General features: G+C 41.9%; 1 protein-coding gene across 1 annotated transcript in view; it reads right to left on the bottom strand.

Moving 5' to 3' along the window:
* STX18 (syntaxin 18) overlaps nucleotides 1-24,095 on the bottom strand; it is a 118,984-nt gene that overhangs the window by 17,111 nt on the left and 77,778 nt on the right. Inside the window, exons 3-6 of the mRNA XM_007451500.1 lie at nucleotides 20,314-20,429; nucleotides 18,487-18,564; nucleotides 18,261-18,327; nucleotides 4,119-4,234 (exon numbers count right to left, since the gene is read on the bottom strand). Of these exons, the coding sequence (XP_007451562.1) occupies nucleotides 4,119-4,234; nucleotides 18,261-18,327; nucleotides 18,487-18,564; nucleotides 20,314-20,429 (377 nt within the window). The remainder of the gene's footprint in view (nucleotides 1-4,118; nucleotides 4,235-18,260; nucleotides 18,328-18,486; nucleotides 18,565-20,313; nucleotides 20,430-24,095) is intronic.

The following is a 24,095-nucleotide window of genomic DNA, read 5'->3' as shown; positions in this document are numbered from 1 at the left end:
GAAGTTGCCCTTGAGTGGTCTCTTTCCCTCACCTCTCGCGTCCTACCTACTGGCTAACCTTCAGTTCCCAAGTGTGAGCAGAGTTTGAGCCCTTGTCTCCGCGGCCGTCTCCACCACCACGTCCCTCAGGTGACACCTCATCCCGCCGGCGTGTGGCCTCCTGCAATAGATTCCCAACAAGGCCACTTGGTTCCTCTTTTTCTCACTCCACTCCAGCTCCACACGGTAGTCAGGGAGGTTTTAAATGTGACCCGGGCCTTGTCACGCTCAGCTTAACAACCTCCGGGGCTCCTCACTACACACAGACTCAGAGCTGAACCTTTCCCACGGCCTGTAGGGCCCTGTGTGATCAGGCCTCTGCCTCCGTCTCTCACCCCTTCTTGTACCATTCTCACTGGTGCCTCCCTCTTGTGAGTGTGAGTGTGTGCGTGTACATGTGTGTGTACGCACGTGGAAATATGCCAGCTCACTTCTCCCTCCTTGATCTTTTCACTGGCTGGTCCCTCTGCCTGGAGAACTTTTACCTGCAGGAGGGTTCTGATTTCTCCACATCCTGCAAACGCACTTATCATCCGCCTTTGTCATTCTAGCCATCCTGGAAGGTGTGAAGTGGAATCTCATTGTGCTTTTGATTTGCATTTCCCTGATTACTAATGATGTTGTGCATATTTTCGTGTGCTTTTTGGCCATTTGTATTTCTTCCTCGGAGAGATTTCTATTCAGACCCTTTGCCCATTTTAAAACTGGGTTATCATTTTCTTATTGACTTGTAAAAGTTCTTTCCATGTTCTAGATATAGACCCCTTATCAGATATATGATTTTCAAATAGTTTCTCCCATTCTGTGGGCTTTTTTCACTTTCTTTTTTTTTTTAACCTTTAAAGCACAATTTTAATTTTGGTGAAGGCCAGTTTATCTAATTTTTCCTTTCGTTGCTTGTGTTTTGGTGTCATATCCTTGTTAACCTTTTGTCAAATCTGAGGTCAGGAAGATTTAGCCCTATGCTTTCTTATAAGAGTTTTAGGGTTTTAGCTCTGTGTAGGCTTTTGGTCTATTTGAGTTACTTTTTTATAAATGGTGTGAGTTAAGTGTCAAACTTTGTTCTTTTGCATGCGGATATCCAATTTTCCCAGCACCATTTGTTGAAGAGACCGTTCTTGCCCCCTTGAATGATCTTGGTCCCCCTGTTGGAACTCAGTTGACCAGAGCCACACAGTTTTAATTCCGGATTCTCAATTCTGTCCCATTGATCCATATGTCCGTCCTTGTGCCAGTACCACACTGTCTTGATTACTGTTGCTTTGTAGTAAGTTTCGAAATTGGGAAGTGTGAGTCCTCCTACTTTGTTCTTTTCCAAGACTGTTTTGGTTATCCTGAGTTCCCTGCACTTCCTCATGGATTTTAGAATCAACTTGTCAATTTTCACAAAGAAATCAGCTGGGATTCTAAAGAGGAATGCACTGAAACTGTAGATCATTTTGGGGTGTACTGCCATCTTAACAACATTAATTCTTCTGATTCATGATCTTGGGATATTTTTCAATTTATCTGGATCATTTTTAATTTCTTTCAACAATGATTTGCAGCCTTCAAAGTATGTTTTACATTTTTGTTGAATTTATTCTTTTTGATGCTATCATAAAGGAAGTGCTGCTTTTTAAATTCCATTTTTGGATTGTTCATTCAAAGTATACAGAAATGAAATCTCTGTATAATGGTTTTGTATCCTGCAACCTTGCTGAACTCATTTACTACTTTTCTTTTATTGGTGGGTTCCTTAAAATTTTCTGTACACAATACCAGGCAGCTTGTAAATAGAAAAAACTTCCTTCCTAATCTAGACTTTCATTTCCTTTGCCTTCCTAATTGCCTTTGCTATCTTGGCCAGCCTACTAATTGACTTCCAGTACTCATTTGAAAAAGAATCCTGCCCAATCCTTAGTGTCAAGCAATGGATCTCGTCATAACTGCTCTACGAACTAACGTAAAACGTGCTCTTTGTGGAGCCCTACTGCACATGCCAGACACTGCCTGGCCCTTTACACTAGCTCCTGAAATGCTCACAACAAACCACAGCCACATGATACTATAAGAAAGTTGAGGCTCAGAATTCAAACAACTTGTCCAAGGTCACAATGCAGGACAGAGGCCAGACTGTGAAACCAAGGTTCACGACCCTTCCATGACATCGCACTGCAACCACTGTGCTTTCCCTTCCCTCACACTCAGAGGAAGGGATGGCCCATCTCCATGAACAGAAAATAGATAAACGTGGTGTACAGCAATGGCAATAGCTTTCTTTTGGGAAAAACAAACAAAATGAAGTAGAAAAAGCCTGTTACATATGCAGGAATTTGTACATAAAGTGTGCACATTTTAAAAACGCACTAGTTAAGATTTTATTACCCTTTGGGACTCCACGTAACCAAGGAAGAGATGGCTCAGAAATAAGCATCACCAAATGACCATGGAGGAAAGAGCTGCCTTTGGTGGAGCTGTGGAGACAGTGAAGTGGAGCCAGGAGTGGCAGCAGGGGCAGGATGCAGGGGAAAAAGCAAGAGAGGACCAAGATGGGGCGGGAGGAGTCCTGAGATGTATTTACAAAATGGGGGAAATGGTTCTCGCAAGTGCCACTAAATGCTGCAGCTGGGACCTTGACAGCCTCCAGAGAGACACCCTTCACACCATTCTGCTCCTACACGTTGATCAGAAGCTAAACTGGAGGGTTCTCTCAACATTTTGGTGGGCTAGCTTAGTCAGGAGATAACTTCGTGATTATAAAGCATCCAAATACTGACTTTAAGATAAAAATATAAACCATGAGGAACAGCATTCTTTCACTGACCATTTGTTTTCTACCACCGAGAGGCATTAAGTTCCTTTTGCTTCAGGAAATATTTCCACAGCAACTAAAAGCAAGCAGTGCTCCAAACAGAGTCTTCATTCATTCATTTTTTTCAACAAAGATTTAATGAGCACCTCCTATGTGCCAGGTGTTGTTCTGGGTGCCAGTGTTAAAGCACTGAACAAAGCACATACAGAAATTCCTGTCCCCGTGGAACTTATGTTTTAGTAGGGGATCCAGAGTGTAAAGGATATAAATGAGTCAAACATACAGAAGGGTAGTGACAAGTGCCGGGGAGAATATGACAAAACAGGGAAGACCAGATCGGGAGGCTTAGTGTGCCATCCTCTTTCTACTGACCCTCATTCCTCAGGGATCCCAGCCTGTCTCATGGGATTGACGTGATCTAAAGACCTGTCCCCTGACCTCTAGACTCATAAAGCCAACTTCCTGCTCAACCTCTGTGCCAGGCATCCCTAAATTAACATACTCCACACTGAGCTGATCTGCAGCCCCCAGCCTGCCCTTCCTCAGCCTCCCACATCTCAGTGAAGGGCAGCCACCTTCTTTCCACTGCCAACAACCACTGCAGTCTTCCTTGCCGCATCTCCTCCTCATGCCCCACGTCCAGGGAGCACATGCTGTGGCTCAACTTTCAAAATATATCCAGAATTCTACCCCTTCTCCACATCCCTGCTACCATGCTTGGTGTGGTGCACCACCACCTTGTTCCTAGGAGAATTTAGCAGCCTCCTAACTATCCTTATTTTGCTTCTTGATCCCCTAAACAATCTGTTTCAACAGAGCAGCCAGAGGGACCCTGCTCAAATGTAGTCCTCTGTGTGACAGTCCTCTGTGCAAGCATCCTGGTGGTCTCCCACCTCACTCAGAGTAAACAGCTCTCCTGTGGCCCGGAAGGCCCCATGACCTTGGTGACCTGGTACTTGCTTGCTTCCTGTCCCTCTGCTCTTCCCTTACTCTGTAGCCTCCCGGCTGCTCATGAGCACACCAGGCACTTCTGCTTCCTTTGCCTGTGACTCTCTTCCCACAGAGAGCAGCCAGGTGACTGGGGGATCCTCCCACCCCGCCCGTGCGGCGGCATTAAGATCCAACTGTGGCCAAAAAAGACTGACACTTCCGTGTTTCCTTTGCTTTATGCAAATACTAACACCACAAGATGTCTGGGGCTGTGTTCCTTCTTTTTCTGCTTTGTATTTTGGCCAACGTGTCACAAGGAAGAGGCGCAAGGCAAGATTCTGATTTTAATTCATACCTGGAAATTCTTCAGTGACAGGTCTTTCTTCAGAGTCTTTTGAAGGATTCTGTGAAACTTTCTCAGAAGACATGGATTGTCTTGTCTTTGTATTTGGTTCTGGTTCCAGCTTAGATCTAAAGATAAAAAATTAGCAGTCACATCATTTACTTACACAACAGGATTCTGCCTGAAAGCAGAGAGGAGTCACACGTGTCCCTCACGCTTGCTCTGTGCCCTCTGGGGGAGAGCAGAGCCGCTGCCCTGGGCCCAGCGGCCATCCCCACACAGCTCTAGTGGGGCACTTACTACATGGCAGACTGCACACCCACAGCCATAGCATGCAGCGGGACGAGTGCCATCAGGATGCGCCGAAGAAAAGGACACCGGAACAGCCCGATCTCCTGAACCCACACTCTACACGTGGGCAGCGAAGGCCGACTGCTCTAAGTTCAACAAACCCAAGAAGCTGGTTGTTTTACACCAATGCAAAAGTGCTGCTGACTACACACACGCATGTGTTATATAACAAATATGATATATAAGTAATATCTGAAATAACTGAACCATAAAAGCACAAGTCTTTAAATATCCACTGAGGGGCAAGGCCTTGACTCAGGTCCCTAAGCCTCAGCACTTGGCACTGGCCCTGGGCTCCTCCCACAGTGTATTCTCTTCCACCCTCAGGGCCAGGTGCAACCTCACCCGCTCACAGGGGCCTCCTCTGACTCTCCTACCTAAAAAAGGCCTCCTCCTGTTACTCTGTGCCCCAGTGCCTGTCTGTCTTCTCCCCAGCAGTCACTGCAGTCTGGAACCATCCTGCTCGTTCATTTCTTTACTGTCTGTCTCACTCCACTGCAGTGCATGCTCTGAGAGCAGGGTACCTGACTTTATAAGTCTAGATGAGCGTGTGCCATTTAGTGTTTAATAAATATAGGTTGAATGAACGGATACTTTATAATTGTCAATAAATGGCTAATACGAGGAAAAACAACCCGGTTATGAAACAACGGGCCTTGTATTGGAATTCATACAGCACTATGAAAATTCTAGGCAGATTGCTAAAAAGATCTAAGATAACTTCCACGTTACTAGGCAGAAGGACTAAAAATAAAAAGAACAATGTAAATGCATATAAGGATGATATAATTAATGCCAGCTAACATTTATTGAGGGCTTATCAGGTATTGGGCACTTTCCTAAGCACTGTATATGAATAAATTTATTTAATGTCATACATCCCTATAAAGTGGTTACTAGTATTAATGGCCGTTTTACAGAGGAGGAAACTGAGGTACAGGGAAGTTAGGAAACTTGCCCAGGTCACACAGTTAGTAAATGGCTGGGCTGGGATGTGACCTTCGGGAACCCACGACACAACAGACTAGTGTGTTCTAAGAAAGGCTGTTTTGGAAATGCTCCTCTACAACATCAACAATAGAAATTTCAAAAGTAATTATAATATCAATCATGTTAAGTGTTCCAGTTACTATGGCTGAGTAACAGACCACTCCGAAGTTTAGTGCCTTGAAACAATATTAATCATTTACCATCTATCGACGTTTCTGGGGTCAGGAATTTGGGAGCAGCTTGGCTGGGCGGTTCTGACTCATGAGGGTACCGTTATAGGGCAATGGGGCCCCACCATCTAAAGGCTTGACTGGGGCTGGAGGGTTCACTTCCAGGGAAGCTCATTCACACAGCTCTGTGTTGGTGCTGGGAGGAGCCTCATCTCTTCCTCGTGGGGCCATGTCAATGTGTTACCTGGCATGGCAGCTGGCTTCCCCCAAAGAAAGCAGTCTCAGAGACTATGGTAAAAGCTTCAAGGCCTTTTATAACAGCCTCAGCCTCAGTTTATAACAAACTGTCATTTCTGTCATATTCCACTGCCCAGGCAGTTGCAATGGTCCGCTCAGGTTCAAGGAGAGGGAATACAGACCTCATATCTCACACTCAATGAAGCAGTAACAAAATCAGATTTTAATAAGACCATGGGGCATGCGATATGTTTGGGTGCAGCCATCTTTGAAAAATACATCTGCTATTCTAAGTATCACAGATATGCACAAAGATACAGTTTCAAGGATATTCAGCACCGCTTATAATAACAAAAAAATGACTTAGATGTTCATCAAAAAGTACCTGGTTTAGAGTTGGAAGATACAATGAAAGAGAAGACTCCATTCACAATAGCCAAAACAAAAAAGATTAAAAAACTAACAATAACAACAAAAATTGCAGCGTAAACTTAGCAAGAAAAGCCCCAAACTCAAAGATGTTCTTGAAAGATAAAAAAAAATATACTGTATCAAATGAAAAGATATATCATGTTCTTGGATTGAAAAAAGAAATATCATAAAGCTGTTAGTTCTCCCTAATTTAAAAATACAATGTGATCCCAATAAAAATATCACCAGGTTCCCCCCGCCTCGCCATCTTGAAGTCAGACAAGTCAATTATAAAATTCATTTGGAAACATGCAAGAATAGTCAGAAAAACTGTAAATAAATATCGAACTCTAGTTAATGATATACATGCTGAAGTATTTAAGGATAAGTGTACTGATGTTTGCAATTTATTTCGAAATGCATAAAAAAATGCCAAATGGTGTTAACGTCTATGGACGGAAATTTGGTAATATCTAGCAAAATTACATTTACTTTCTAACCCAGAAATACGACTTCTATGACTCTATCCCAAAGATACAGCAATAATATGAAAAAGTAGGTGCAAGGCTATTCACTGTAGCAATTTTGTAATTCAATTTTAATACAGCAAAATCCTGGAAACTAACCATATGTCCATCAACCTGGAACTGGCTTAATAAACTCTGGAGTACTATGGAGCTGTAAGGAATGAAGAATACCTCTCTATACTGCTGTGGAGCAAATCAAGCAAGGTGAAGAGAAGTGCGTATAGGAGGGAACTTCCTTAATCTGATAAAAGACATTTACAAAAAATCTACAGCTAACATCATACCTTACGGTGAAAGGCTAAATGTTTTTCCCTAAGATGAGAAAGAAGGTAGGGATGTAGTATACCTGGGCAACAAGAGAGGAGAGAGAACAATTACAAATCATTTTATGAGGCCAGCATTACCCTGATATGGAAATCTAACAAAGATACGACAAGAAAGGAAAATTAGACAAATACCTTCATGAACATAAATGCAAACATCCTTAACAAAATATAAGCAAACTGAATTTAACAATGTATAAAAACAGCAATGCATCATGGCCAAGTGGGGTTTATCCCAGGAAGGCAGAGTTGGTTTAACATCTTAAAATCAATCAGTGTAATACACATTAACAGAAAAGAAGAAAAGCACACGATCATCTCATTAGACACAGAACAAGCATTTGAAAAATTCAAGATACCTTCAAAATGAAATGTTTCACCCAACTAGTACTAGAGAGTGTGCAGGAAAGGGTTGACGCAGCATGTTTGGGTGTTCCAACTCTACACATTGCAAAGAAACTGGCCCTGGACCAGTTCCTGGGAGATAACCACCAAGCTCTTAGAACATGCTGCCTGATAAAGACTGTTTTTGTACCCCTGGGGCCTTGGACCACACAGGACAGTTTACACTAACAATGTGATTAATGTTGGGGTCTTGGACCAAGCTGTATGAGTTCGACCTCTGGAGGGACTAGAGACTGATTAACTAAAGTCAGCGGCTTGGGTGCTCCATGCATACATGACTGATCCCCAATGAAATCCTGTGGCCTTCCCTGGCTGACAGATACTGTGTACATGTTGTCCCACATCACACATTCTCATTGCTGGGAGAATTAAGCACTGTCCGCGCTATTCCATTGGGAGGACAACAAGAAGCTTGCATCTGGTGGCTCCTGGACTTTGCCTTACATGCCTTTTACCTTTGCTGATCTTAATCTGTTTCTTTTCACTGTAATACTATACCATGAGTATAACAGATTTTCTGGGTTCTGTGAGTCCTTCTAGCAAATCATTAAACCTGAGGGCAGTCTTGGGAACCCCTGACAAAGAAGGGAATTTCCTAACCTGATGAAGAGCTACAGAATACCTATAGCTAACATCACACTTAATGTGAAGCAATAAATCCTTAATTTTGCCCCATAATTAGGAACAAGGCAAGGATGTCCATTCTAACCACTTCTATTCAACATGGTACTGGAGGCCCACATCCTAGGCAGTGCAATAAAGCAAGAAAAAGAAATAAAAGGCATAAAGATTACGTTATTTATATATGGCATCATTGTTCATGCAGAAAATTACACAGAATTTACAAAAAAGCTGCTAGAACTAATATGTGAATTAATTAAGGTTGCGGGACAGAAAGTTATTTTGCAGATACAAAAATTAATTGTATTTTCTATATACTAGCAATGAGAAATTGAAAAGGAAAATTAATAAAACAACACCACTTACAAGAGCTTCAAAAAATCTAGGAATAAATTTAACAAAAGATGAGCAACACCTCTACTACGCTGCAAGTGACAAAATATTACTGAGAAAAAGGAATTTAAGTATAAAGATAGAAATCAATGAAAAGATATACCATGCTTGTGGATAGATATTAAGATATCCATTCTCCCTAAATTTATATATAGGTTCGATATGATCCCTATAAAAATCCCAGCAGGTTTTCTGAAGAAGCTGACAAGCTGATTCTAAACTTTCTATGGAAATATACAAAGGATCTAGAATAGCAAAAATAATACTGAAAAAGCAGAAAGTTGGAGGACTAACATCAGCTGACTTCAAGATTTACTACAACGCCACAGTAATCAAGGTAGTGAGGCACCAGAATAAGAAAAATCTGATGAATAACACTGAATAAAGAGTCCAGAAACAGATATATATGTATGGTCAATTGATTTTTGACAAAGGTGCCAGGTCAATTCAATGAGGAAAAGAAAGTTGAAATATTGCTGGAATAAGTGGATATTGATATGGGATAAAATGAACCTCAACCTCATCTCACTATATCAAAAAATTAATCTGAGATAGATGATGGGCCTAAACATAAAATCTAGACTCACAAAGATCCTAGAAGAAAACATGAAAGAATAGCTTGGTAGACAATATAAAAACAGATAAATTGGACTTCCTCAAAATTAAGAGTTTCTGCTCATCAAAGGACACCTCTAAGAAAATGAATAGACAAGCCACAGAACAGGGAAACATATTTGTAGCACATATCCAGCAAGGAACTTGTATGCAGGCTATACAAAAATAACTCCATTACAAGTCAACAATAAAAAGACAGACAATCCGGTAAAGAAATGGGTTAAAGACTTGAACAGACATCTCAAAGAAGAAAATATACGAATAGTCAATAAGCAGAGGAAAAGGTGCTCTAGACCACAGTCTAGAGCAAGAGCTGAAAAAATGAGCTATTACTACCACTCTTACTACTGCTGCTACTATCACTGGGTAATAAGAAAAGGCAGAGGGGTTGGATAGTCTTGTGAAATCCTACAGAAATATACATTTTTTATTCTGACAAGATGCAGACCAATGGAGGAACAGAAGAAAACAGCTGACAAAATACATTAGTAATTCAAAAAATTCAGGGACTTCCCTGGTGGTCCAGTGGTTAAGACCCCACGCTTCCACTGCAAGGGGCATGGGTTCGATCCCTGGTTTGGGAACTAAGATCCCACATGCTGTGTGGTGTGGCCAAAAATTAAAAAAAAAAAAAAAAAAAAAAAAAAAAAAAAAAAAAAAAAAAAATCAAAAAATTCAGAGAAGGGAGAACACTGCTGTAATCAGTGCAAGGGACTCAGCAGGGTCTTCCAATTAGAGGCCAGCTAGTGCTCATCTTCTGGGTTGGTGCTGTGGAGGGGGAAGGATTTGAGGAGTCTTGGTAGATCAGCAGGGGAGAGGTCTCGGGGCGGGGGCAGCCACAAGCTGCTTGAGTGTGCACAGCCTTGTCCTCAGCCATATTCCTCAGTAGGACTGGCCTGATGTCCTCCTAGACTGTCTTGGCTGACAGGTTACTCCAGTAATTCTACACATCCATGGTGGATGGAGACTGGGTCCTTAAACCATTGGCTGATTGCCTGAGAAAGACAAATATGTTTAGAAATATGTTTGGAGACAAAAGTGGGCTTGGATCCTAGTCTGCAGCTTATCTGCAGAGTAGCCTCTAGTCTGACACTTATCTGCAATGTGACAGGTTTTTTGTTTTGTTTTGTTTTTTTAAATCCTCTTTGTCTGAGTTTTCTTCATCTGCAAAATGAATTAAATAGCGCTTTTCTAAAAAGGTTCTTGTAAACATTGAATGAGATCACCCGTGACAACGGACCTAGCATAGAGGTGGGCGCGCAGTAGGTGGCTGCCCTGGCTCACCTTGTAAGCACCGGGCCTCAGTTTCCATATCTGTAGAGCAGCTTCCAGTACCTTCTGTTCCAACCAATAAAACAAGGTTCCTTCTGCCTTTTTCCGTTTCACTTCTTTGATAATGAGAAACCTGGCTTCTGGTATCCTTCCAATATTAACACTCAAAGTCATTGCAAAGACTAAATAACACAGCAGACCAAAAAAAAAAAAAGTACTATGGAAAAGGTAAGTACTTTATAAATTCTTACTGCTACTAATTCAGAGAGTAGAAATAACTGGGGGCTTCTCAGGGGAAGTGTCACTTAGGCAAACTCTTGAAAGAGCAGTAAAGTTTTGCCAGGCACAGAAAAGCAGAAAGGACATTCTAGGCATAAAGAACCTAGGTGTGGAACTGCTGGGTCATTGGGTGGTCATTTAACTTTGGAGAACTATTTGGCTGGTTCTTTTTTTTTTTTTTTTTAATAAATTGGTTGTTAATACACACTTTTCTTTTTCTTAAATTTATTTATTTGGTTGCACTGGGTCTTAGTTGCAGCAGGTGGGCTCCTTAGTTGTGGCATGGGGGATCTAGTTCCCTGACTAGGGATCGAACCCGGGCCTCCTGCATTGGGAGCGTGGAGTCTTACCACTGCACCACCAGGGAAGTCCCTGGCTGGTTCTAATAAAGAGTTACTTTATTAGAAGTAAGTAGCTATAAATCAGAGCTCCAATTATTAACCAGCCATAAATGAGAGTTCCAGTTGCTGCATATCCTCCCTAACATTTATCACTTTTATTTTAGCCATTCTAACATGTGTGAAATGGGATCTTGCAGGGTTTTATTTTATTGTGAAATAATCACATGCAGAGAAGTCTGTAGTTCGAAGAATGCTTTTTCCCGAACCATTGGAGAGTAAGTTGCCAACCTGATGCCCCTTCACCTCTGAATATTTTAGTATTTCCTAAAAACAAGAGTATTCTTTGATACAGTCAGAATACAACCATCTGTATCAGGAAATTCACATTGATACATTTCTCCCATCCTCTCCCTAGACCCCATTCTAATTTGACCAGATCTCAATAATATCCTTTGTAAGAAAAAAATTCAGTTCAGAGTCACACACTGACTGCATCTAGTTGTCGTTTCTCTTTAGTCTCCTTTGGATTGAACAGATCTTAGCCTTTCCTTGAGTTTCAAATCCTTGATACACCATAATGTGCCAGTTATTCTGTAAGACATCCCTCAATCTGAGTTTGTCTGACCTTTCCTCGTGGCTGGATTCAGATTATGCATCTCTGGTGTAAAAACAATATGATATGATAGAAGTGATATTCTATTTCCATACTTCTCATTTCATCCTATCAGGCTGTACATGATTTCACTTTGATCACTTGATTAAGGTAGTGGCTGTAACCGTAAAGTTAATCTTTCCCTCTTTGTAATTAATAAGTCCTGGGGTAGGGACTGCTTAGATACTATGCAATTATCAATTTCAAACTTTCAATTTACTCATTTATTTATTCCTCTCTAGATGGGCTCATGATGCCCTACTTTATTCAATGGGTTATAATCTGCTACCATGTATTTTGACGGTCCAATTGTCTCTAATTTGGTCAGCGGAAGCCCCTTCAAACTGGCTTATGTCCTTTTTGCATGTCCCCACCACCCTGAGCCGTTCGTTCCTTGCTTTCTGGCACAACAAAATGTTCCAGGCTCATTTTATACTTTCCCTGACCCAGCCCCAGAATCTGCCATTTCTCCAAGGAGCGCTGGTTCCCGGAAGCGGAAATTGTTATTAAGAAGCCAAGATCTGAGTGCTAAGTATTCTTATTGCTACTGGGATGTCGGTGCGCCCAGGCCCTCTCAGTGGACAGAACCAGAAAATATGCGTACGTGTTTGCAGACCTAGACACGCATACACATTTACAACTATATTTCATTTCTATATCTAACTATGTAAAATGAAAACCATGAGTTCACACCAGTACTTTTCATTCCAGTCCAATTCCCCTTTCACTCCCCTAAGAGTGTGAAACCTGGCTCCCATTATCCGCATATACTTATTATTTGATCAGTCCCCCTTGTATATCACCAACTTGCCACCTCCACTGCCACTCCTCCCCCATGTGGACACGTCCCTGTCCTTGCTCGGGCTCTCACTGCCCATGCTGAGCCACCCCTCCTCAGCTTGCTCAGACTCTGACCTGCCCTGGGAAATGACAGCTCCCCGAAGCTGCAGACACGCGTCTTACGCTGCCCCACTCCATGGCTGCGGGACTGAATTGTTCAGGAAGGAGAAGGGCTTAACTGACTTTTAAATAAAGGGTTCCATTAATGTCTGTCGCCCTTTGTGTCCAGGATATGCTAATGTGCCAGTTTTTAATTTAAAATGAATAAAGGACTGCAATGCAGCAGACGGAGATGAAGTTGAGTGCTTTTTTTTTTTTTTTTTTTTAAGTGATAAAAACAGATCTAATTATACACAGAATGTCTACTGAGATCCTCAGGGAAATTACAGATTAACTAGTTGAAGGCAATTTGAGAAAAGCAATTTTTAAAAAGTCATCAGAAAGATCAGTTTATGCTCCATGATTTACTTAAACTGATTTCTCTAACTGAAAGCTGAGCATTTCATAACAGCAATCAAAACAGTTTCCACCTGGCCAACATCTGTTTCCAGGTCCCTTATTTGAAAGACTCTGGGATTTTATTTAAAATTTAAGAACAGGAAGAGATAGAAGAGAGGGAGAGAAACAGATTTTCCAGTTTTAAAACAAGAAAATATGTGGAAGTTCTTTGCAAACCTTAAATAAAGCCCTGTACAAATATTTGAGAAAAATGATTAATACTCCAGAGTCAGGCATAGCTCTTATACTTCTTTTATGCCCCCAACAAAGACTCTGGGTAGAAAGGAGATATTTTTGATACCTAATATTATAGCACTCTCATTTCAAAGATGGCTTTCAGTCTAAGGTATCCACTCTGGCACAGGTACCCTGTACTCCCACACAGCACGAATATCTCACACTACCTTAAGCCATCTTCACACTTACAGATATTTACTGGGCATCTACTCCATACTGGGTGATTTTCAGGCCAGTGCTACTCAAAGTATGGTCCGCAGACCAGTATGCGACTATGAACTGCTTGTTAGCAGCCTGCTATGAATACGTACAAAAAAGAAGCAGCAGCATTTAGAAACATTTACAGCAAGTTGATATATGCCATTTAATCAGGGGACTCCTGTCTCTGAACAGGGTATAGACCACTTCAGGTGTTATCAAACTACTGTGGTGGCTCACCAGCAGCATAAGCTACGAACTTGACCTGCGCAGTGGAACTTGACACATCAGTCCATGATGGACTGCAAAGAACAAACAACAAAAATGTGGTCCTTCACCTCAGAGACTTTGGTCTAAGCCAGGGGTCAGCATGCTTTTCCTGTAAAGGGCCAGATGAGAAATACTGTAGGCTTTGTGAAAGAACATATATGGTCTCTATCCCCATATTCCTCTTTTTTTCTTTTGCTTCTTGTTCTACAAACATCTAAAAATATAAAAACCATGTTCACCTTGAGGGCTGTACAAAAACAGGCTAGATTTGGCTTACAGGCCATAGTTTGCTGATCCCTTGTTCTAGGTGGTGAATAAGACAAAATCACAGGTGGGGGAAATATGGAGAGGTTGGTAAAAGGGTACAAACTTTCAATTATAAGATGAACAAGGTCTAAGGATCTAATGTACAACATGATGACTATAGCTCATAACACTGTATTGTATAGCTGAAATTTGCTAAGAGAAAAGAACTTAAATGTTCTCAGCAAAAAAAAAAAAAAAAAAAAAAGAACCTGCTATATAAAAAATAAATAAAATAAAATACAAAAAGTCAAAAAATAAATAGGTAAAAAAAGATAAATATATGAGGTTATGAATGTGTTAATTAACTAGATGGGCAGGAATCCTTTCATAATGCATACATATATCAAATCACTACAGTGTACTCTTTAAATATTTTAAAATTTTGTAGGTCAAATACAAAAAAAGCCGAAATTTAAAAAAACCCCACAAAATCATTGCTATCACATCATATCACTTCTTGTTTTCTTCATCTCTATCATCATTATCATCCCCAACACTGGCAAAATTTATTGAGCTGTTACGATGTGTAGGATACCGGGTTAGGGGCTGTGGATATAAAGAGGTAAAAGACAAAATTCTGCCTTCACCAAGCTTCCAATCTAGTTGGAATGAGAGGACCAAATCATAAATAATACTATGAGTACATTCTTTAAGTACCAAATAAGTATGGTGAGAGCATGTGTTGTAAGTATACCAGTTTTTCTTTAAAGAAGGAACAATGGAATGCAGCAAAATTTTTATCTTTTGTAACCAACCTAAGGGAGTAAATAATAAATAACTCAAGGTCATACACCTGGCTATGGGATTGAGCACTATTTCTGAAGTGTGCTTGCCAGGTGTTTCAAGAGTAAAGGGCCCCACAGTGAGCAGGGCCTCTCTCTTAGAAAGATGTAATCAAGGCACAGGGTCAGTGTAAAGACTCAGGGAACTCTATACACTAAGAGTTTCTCAAACTTGTTTGACCATGGAACCTGCTTACAGAGTAACACTTATTTTATTTAGGTTGCCAGGATTTCCTCAGAATATCATAGGAAATTCTCACATTGTCCTTTAGAATTAATAGTAGGATGTGACAATATTCTGATAGTTAACTTCAAGCTACAATGATAAATTCAGAAGGTGCTGTAAACTTGTCTAGACTTCCTATCTGTTGTTTCATAACCTGTGCAATGTTAGAAGAAACATCATCTTTCAGGCAATATGTTTTATCAATCTCAAGTCCCCCTTGAAGCAGAAAAAACAGCCAAAAGTGCCCACTCTAAGAATATCACTGTACTAGTGAAAAGTGATGTGTTCAAATGATGGGCCAAAACCCAGCAAACTTTAAAGTAAGGTTAGCCATGGGTAGATTCAGGATCAGACGACTTACCACTGAATAAGAAAGAAATAGCAATTTGAAGAGAAGCCCTACTATTGTTAAGTTTGGATGTGTTCCTGGATTTCTGTATAGTTCATTACACCTAAACAAAGAAAATGCTCTGAACTAGTGAAAAGCAATATCAGAGGTTAGTTTTAATTTCCAGATCGCCACCTCAAACCTCTTCCCAGGAAAAAGAAAGGAGATTGATACTCAACCTGATTACTTTCTGCAAAGGGGAAATGTTTCTGATGTTTTAAATTAGAGCACATACCCAGGAGGGCATCTGTTGGCTATTTCAACTTAAATCTTAACCAAAATATTAGTGCTTTCAGGTGATCAGGAGGATATGGGTGTATGTCAAACCCTTTGGGGATGACAAGGTCACCTGTGCCAATGCTGTGTCTATACTGCCCACAACCTTTCCATTTTATAAGCTCTCAATACATAGACATGAGGATCCTGTAATGAGTGCCTGTGCCCCATTCCTTCCTTCACTCAAGAACCCTTAACTGAGCACCTATGTTGTGCTAGGCTCTGATTAAGGCACCGGGACCACAGAGAGAAAAGACACAATGGTCCCTGTCTTCAAAGGACTCTCAGTCTCATAGCAGGAGGAAGAACAGAGGTGAGACCCCCAGCAAGAGTTATCACCGTCTGCATGCTCAGCCTAAGGCAACTAACAGCAGGTGCAACTGTCAACTCAGGTAGCACAGTGCCTAGGGGTGGGTGAAGAGCTACATTTGACAATGGTGCATCCTTCTAAGAAATGGAGCAGGCATGGAGGGAAAACCCCAGAAAGCTCAGCTGAGACTATGTCTGCCTTCATAGGCAAAACATTTTCACCCCGTCTGGAATAAGAGCCCTTTGGTGTGAGAGATTAGTGTGATATTACCATTCTATGAAAATAAACACCATCAGAGAATAACTTTTCTCTTATACCGTGAAAGGTTTAAAATACAAAACTATCAGACTGCCTCTTTACTAACAAATACGCTTTTCTCTCACCAAGAAGGAAACAAACACGAGAGTAGCAACAATGCCATAAAACATGAGAACCTGGGTTTCTCAAATCTATTTTATAGGAATGATTTTTAACATAACCATCACCAATGAAAACAAAATAATACAAAAACAAAGAACCCACCAATCCAACTTGACAATGAAAACAACTCTACTTACAGCAAAATTATCTTCAGGAAACTTGCCATTCATTCATTTATTCCACAGTCCTTACTGAGTGGCTTCCCTAGACTGGGACAGGCATCATGCCACACACTGGGCTAAGGGGGCGTACTAGCAGCTTTCTAAGAGTGGAAGTGTCATACCTGACCATGACAACGTGCAGGGAACCTACATAGGAAGGAGCCACTGATATGGCCCATGTGAACTGTGAAAGTCCTTAAAGAGCAAGCAACATCTTAACTGGGGCTGGAAGTATAAATAGGAATTGGCTTGCCACATGAATATAGGGGACAGGGGCAGAGAATATAAATATATATGTGAAGGGCATTCTGGGCAGAGACATCAGCAAGTATTAAGGCATAAAAATTTCAAAGAACAAGGCCTCTTTAGAACACAAAGTAGTCAGGTATAGTCAGAGCATAAATCCATGGAGATCAACTAAGAAACAAATCGTTACGGGCCTGGAATGTCATGCTGTGAAGTTTAGCTTTGTAAAGACACTGGAGCAAGGGAGTGATAAAAGTATATGTATTAAAACATACAGATGCCTTCTGGGGTAAGGTGAGGAAAGAACTAGAAGGGAGGGCTGGACTACATTGTGAAGGGTCACACAGTTATTTCCCTCAAGGTCCTCTGCTCAAAGAAATTGGCACAGGGCAGCTATCTGACAGGAGACGAGGATGAACTTCACTGCCTAAATGAGAACAATTCCCATCTGATCTTAATTTGTCCAAACCTCTGCTGAGAACCAGGAACTGAGGAGGCAGCTGCCAAAGCCTGTTCTTACTTTACTCAAGGTACCTGTTAAGGCTCAAGTGTCAAGGTCCGCCTGAGATAAGGAAGCAGAATTGGCATCTCTTGCTCTGGTGGGTGTGAGACCCAGTGACCACGCACCACCTCTCGATGATAAATCACACACCATCAAGGCCCTAACTTCTCCTCCAGGACTTGCTTTGGGCAAATACTCTGGCTGCCCTCCTGCCTGAGCCTGGACTGCTTTCTTCCTCTCTAATCCCTCTCTAAACCCAGATTATTTTCTTTCAGCATCCAACACAAAGCCCATTGTTTGAGAAATCTGCCCTGGTTAACGTGACGTTCAAATCTGAGTTCAGCTATGTGACACTGTGCAAGTAACCCAAATTCCCTGAGCCTCAACTTCCTCTATAATATGGGGGTACTAATACTTTTTAATAGAGTGGTTGTGAGGACTAAATGAAATAAACATAGTGCCTGACACATGGTAAATGCTGAAGAGCAGATAATAGTATAAGTTAACATATATCAACCACTCAACGGCAAGTGTTTTACCTGTATCAACTCATTTTATTCTCACAACAACCCAACAAGGTAGGTATTATAAATCTTTCCATTTTACAAGTGAGGAAACTAAGGCACAGAGAAGTTAAGCAATCTTCCCACGGTCACACAGCAAAGCCAGGATTTAAACACAGGCTGCCTGCCTGCAAGCTGGAGCTCTTAGGTCCTAGGCTTTGCTACTCAATGGTACCAGTCCCCACCCTGAACTTGCTACTGATCTCACTAATTATGACATATCCTGATTAAGTTAGCTTATTTTTCATGTTTCTATAGCAACCCAGTCTGACTCTAAAGCATAGTGCTCTATAAACTTTATTTGTTATTATTAATTAAAGAACACCAACGGGGACAATACTTACAATCTTTTCTTGTCCACCACTCGCTTAACTCGGATGGCTCTTTGTTCTGAGTAAAGTTTACATACTCCTGTTCAGGGGAAAACAGCAGAGACCACTTAAGACTGCTTCTCAGGCAAAGGTATCATTAAATACAAAGAGACAGGACAGTCTTCAGCTAGCAAAGCTAAATGTTGCATCCCATCTACTGTGAAATGCCACATTTGACCTTTAAGATAAAATGAAATACTTTTTAAGTAATCTTCAATGAAATCCAAAACAGCACTCCTGTGCTCCTTCACTTGCTGGGAATGTATCTCCTTGTGGGCTGTAACAGAAAAGGACAATATTCAGGGCTCTGTATTCAATTATACAGAAGAACAATTCATCAGCTTCCTCACAACAGTTTCTTTATTAGAAGTATTCTTAAAAATACAGCTATAAAACAAGTCTTGTGTCAAGTGACATTACATTTTTAAAAGAGTAAGATTTATTAGGCTTTGTGAGAGTAAAAGATTCAACCTGCAGAAAAACTAGTCAAATAATTTATGGTTTATTACAGCACGTAGGGATGGCATTTGACACAGCCCTCTTCTTGAGTGCTGACCCTGTTCGTATTAACAGCCTCCAACGCTCAAGCTGACCTTCAAGTAACATGTTTAAATCAAACTCAGAGCACACACGCCCCCTCCGCCTGCCTGTTTTTCAGCCTGGAATGCTCCATCCTCTCCCCTCAGCCATTCACATTTCCTTTAGACACCAGAGTCAAACCTTCCTTCTCCAGGAAACCTTGATTCTCTGAGCCACAAGGATGCCTTTCTTCTGTGAACCATCACTTCTTCTTAGAGTCTGTGCCAGTTACTTTGCTAAGACAGCTCCAGTTTATGAGAGACTGAGTACCTACCATGTGCAGGCACCCTGTTAGTACTTTACATAAATCACTGCTAATGATCCAAACAATCTAAAAGGCAATTATAATTATGCCTGTTTTACACATGAAGAAACTAAGGTTCAGAGTCAATAAGGAGGCCAAGGTCACTTAATTCCTCATTTTATTAATGTTCACGTATTTTCTAGGTTATCTCAATGAATGTCCTTAAGGGTAGGGGGCATGATCTGTTTCTACCATAGGGCCACGTAATCTGAGATTCACATGAGGAATTTAGCTGATCCATGAAATTATACACAAAATTTTGTGCATATGTATATTTTTTTCTGGCAGGAATGTCTATAGCTTTCAACAGACTCTCCAGGTTGTCCATGGAAGCTTCCCAAACAAAAGTTTGTGTCAAGCACAACAGCATCCGGCCACTTGAACTCTATGCTATGTTAATGTAATCTGTATCTGCCTAAGCAAATTAAAAAAGAATCAAGGAAGCCATCTCAGTCCCTCAGTAAGAATTAAACATCAGTGAAAGTGAGATGATAATAGTAACCCTAATGCTAGCTATTGTTCTAAGGATGCCATGAGAATTCTCATAAAAACCCTAAGAAATATACCTAAGAAATACACGCTAAGAACTATCTCCATTTTATAGATGAAGAAACTGAGACCCAGGGCGATTAAGTGACTTGCCAAAGGCCATATGGCCAGAACATGGTGGAGCTGGGTGGGTACATAAGCAGCCAAGGCTCCAGAGCCTTCCTCTTAACCATGAGAGTCTGATACTACAGCTTACTTTAATACTCTAAGTAGAGAGTTTAGAGACCTTGCATCCTTGTCCACATGCCATCAACTGCTGCCCCTCTCAGTGCCACCCAGAACACAGGCACACATGCACACACCTCCACACACGATTCATCTTCTCTGACCCTGGCCCCTTGGTAAATTTTTGGTTCTATCTGGAGAGGTCCTTTCTGCCTCCCTCTTTCGATCTGTTTAACTTGAATTCATGGCCTTTTCATTATTGTTAACAGCTTAGGTTAAAACACTAATCAGGAAAAAAGAATTTTAAAGTTCTGAAACCTAAATCGAAATAAGAACACAAAAGAGAGCTTTATGCGGCTGTGCCATATGCATCATGTAAGTACTTAATTGAGTCACAGCTGGCTGGCTGCATCTTTCGGGACACGGCACCTTGTGTTCTCAGTTGCTGGATCGCTTCTGAGCAGGTCCTCATGAATGTCTGAGCATCCTGGTCTATCTGGTCTCGTTCTGTGTCCGTCATTCTCCCATATTCAGACATGACATGGCTAACAAAGAGACAGAGAGGGACAAAATTAAAGGGCAGCAGCAAATGACCACACATGGAGTCACGGGGTGTGAAAGGAAGAAGAAAGTTCCCTGCTGCAGTGACGTTTAAGCTGAGACTTGAAGGATGAGGAGGAACTGGCCAGGCTAAGAGGTGGGAGAACGCTCTAGACAGTAGAACCAACACTTCTGAAGGCCGTCAGGTAGGAAAAGCTTCCTGAAGACCAAACTGGAGCAGGCCACGCCAGCGAGAGAGTGTGGCGGGCCTGGAGTGGAATCAGGGGCCGGAGCACACAGGCCTTGTTAAGAGTGTGGGCTTTGACTTTGAGAACAGCGGGGCAGCTACTGATGGCTGTCACAAAGCACACTGACAGAGTCGGAGTCCCCCAGAGGTACCCCTGGGGGCTGCACGGAGAGCGCTGCGGGGACACCATTTGTGAAGAGCTGTTTCAGCCTGGCATTCCTCCCATGTTGACAAGCGGTCTTCAAAACTCACAATGAAAGAGCTTTTAGAACCATTTCACTTCCCCTGATAATCAGTTAAAACTCTAAAGTTACTGAACAAGTAAGGGTGCCCACTTTCAGTAATGCCACACCCTGAAGCTGTCGTAGTTATATCTCTGTGCTCATTTCTGTTAAGACATGGGTGGGTGCTGCAGCATTATTATGAACAGTGATGAGACACCCTGGACACATACAGCTGAAATTCAGAATCACAAAATGTCAAGTTAAAAGGGACCTTAGATAATCATTCCACTTCCACCCACCAGCTGCACTAGCCCCCGTTCCCATCCTCACTGAGAATAAAATACAAAGTCCTGATATTCCCAGCCTCCACTTGTGACCATACTTCCTGCCTCTCGTCCCCATTCACTTCGCTCCAGTCACACTGGCCTCCTTGCTATCCCCCAATCAGACACACAACCTTCGGCAGCCTGGGCTCTCTCCCAGCAGACGCCTGCCCTCTCTCTGCCCTGGCATCTCTGCTCACACGGCCTGACCAGAGCCAGCCCCACCGACCACCCCCTGTGCCGCACCCAGCACTCGCCCTCAGTGGTGGTCACTGCCTGTGTTGGTTATTTTTAGTTCTTATTTTTTTTAGTCTCCATAATTCTTCTGTTTTAAATTGGAGTGTAGTTGATTTATAATGTTGTGTTAGTTTGAGGTGTACAGCAAAGTGATTCAGTTATACAGATTCTTCAGTTATACAGATTCTTTTCCATTATTGATTACTGCAGGATGTTGAATATAGCTCCCTGTGTTGTACAGTAGGTCCTTGTTGTTTATTATTTATTTATTTTTTATTTTTTTTTTTTTGCGGTACACGGGCCTCTCACCACTGTGGCCTCTCCCGTTGCGGAGCACAGGCTCCGGACGCGCAGGCTCAGCGGCCATGGCTCACGGGCCCAGCCGCTCTGCGGCATGTGGTATCTTCCTGGACCGGGGCATGAACCCGCGTCCCCTGGATCGGCAGGCGGACCCTCAACCGCTGAGCCACCAGGGAAGCCCTGTTGTTTATTTTATATATAGCAGTATGTATCTGCTAATCTCCAAACTCCTAATTTATTCCTCCCTACCCCTTTCCCCTTCGGTAACCCCTTTGTTTTCTGTTTCTGTTTAGTAAATAAGTTTATTTGTATCAATTTTTTAGATTCCACATATAAGTGGCATCATATGGTATGTCTGACCTACTACACTTAGTATGATAACCTCTAGGTCCATCCATGTGGTTGCAAATGGCATTATTTCATTCTAATTTATGGTTGAGTAACATTCCATTATATATATATATATATATATATATATATATATATATATATATATATATATATACACACCACATCTTCTTTATCCAATCATCTGTTGATGGGCATTTAGGCTGCTTCCATGTCTCAGCTGTTGTAAATAGTCTGTGCTGGTTAAGTCACTGTCTCTCAGCTCCAAAGCCACCCTCCCACACTCTGCTTTGTGATGTGAGGGCTGCAGCTCCCCAAATCACACGACTCCTCTCCAACTGTACGTTCCTTACCTGGCTTGTTTTCCTTTACAGCACTCTGAAATAGTAACGTCCATCTCCTCCCAGGAGAATGCAAGCTTCATGAAAGCAGGGACTTTGTCTCGTTTACTTCTGTTTCCCCAATACCTAAAAATGCTGTCCCACACACAGTAAGTGTGCTAACATTAGCTGAGCACTTAGGATGCGCCAGACACTATTCTCAGTGCCTAACATGTATTTTATTTACTTATTAATCCTTGCAATTCATTCATTCACTCACTTGTATACTAGCCCCCCATATGTCAGGCACTGTGGCGGGGCTGGAGGCTCAAAGTTAATTAAGTAAGGCTCATTTCTGATTCCCACAGATGGTACCACACCACAGGGGAGACTGGCACAGACACGGGGGGCACAGGAACTGCGGTGGATGGCACTGGTCTGGAAGTGGACTGTGGGACCCATGTAGGGAGTGGTAAGTTCATGCAGGGGAGGTGCTGGGCAGGTGGAGAGGAAGAGTCTCCACACAGGCGACAGCGGGAGAAGACCTGCTCCAAAGCCCCAGCCTGTGGATCATGGCTGGAATGACCACATAACGTATGAGCTACAACAGGACACATCTGAGAATGAAAGGGAAAACAGAAGTATACCAGGTGGTCCCTGTAAACCAAGCATCCTAGCTATGGACCTCTGGGACCCCCTAATTTATTTCAAGGGGCAGCACATCACATGCACCCGGTCAGTGTCTCCACGCTGAATGTGTCCAGCATATGTCTACACAATTTTCCAAAGGAATGCAGACGAGATTATGATAAGTATACATTTATTTAAAGTTACCAAATCTGCATTAGCTGTTTCTTCAGTATCAATAGGTTCCCCCAAATACAACAATCGTACACAATACAAATATGCCACTATCAACTGGAAAGGAGTCCCTGCGGTACAGAAGGTGGGGACTGCCGGCTGGCGTAGTCATTGGAGGATTTTAAACAGGGGAATCTGCATTTTGCATGGGGTCTTCTGTGGTTGCTGGCCTGGAGGTGGATGAAATCAGACCCCAGGTAAGAGGGCACTGAGCATCCAGAAAGAGATGAACAGAGCCTGGGCAAGGCCAAGTCAGTGGGGGAGAGGAAGCATCACAGATCTGAGAGAGATCTCACAGACCGAGTCCACAAGACTGGGCTGACTGGGTGTGGAGGTAAACGAGGAGACGCCTAGGATACAGAGCACAGAAGAAAGCACAGGTGTGGAAGGAAAGATGGTAAGATGTGGGGCCAAAGACGGCACGGAAAGTTCAGGACGTGACAGATGAGGAGATGGAGCAACTTGAGAAAGGTTGAACTCAAACTCTGATTCTGCTGTGATGTTGTAAGAACAGCACTAGCTATATAATCGGCATTTGAAACACTCATCAAAAGTAACGAACGCTTGCCAGTGACATAGCCCCAAATTAAGAATCACCATAACAAAATTACTACTATTTGGAAAAGGTTAACCATCTGGCAAATAATTCCAAAAGATATATTCTCACGGGACATGCACACCTAACTTTTTCAAACTTTGATTTTATTTCCTTTATGATGTGCAGAGGAATAATTTTATTACAGACTTCAATTTATCTAAATATTAGATTCAGTTTAAGGAGATTATGTTAGGTATAGGTTTGGATTAGTCA

This window comes from Lipotes vexillifer, unplaced genomic scaffold (assembly GCF_000442215.2).
Source record: "Lipotes vexillifer unplaced genomic scaffold, Lipotes_vexillifer_v1.1 scaffold1417, whole genome shotgun sequence".
NCBI classification, from domain to species: Eukaryota; Metazoa; Chordata; class Mammalia; order Artiodactyla; family Lipotidae; genus Lipotes; species Lipotes vexillifer.
The sequence above is the reverse complement of the archived record's forward strand: the minus strand, read 5'-3'. Positions and strand labels throughout refer to the sequence as shown.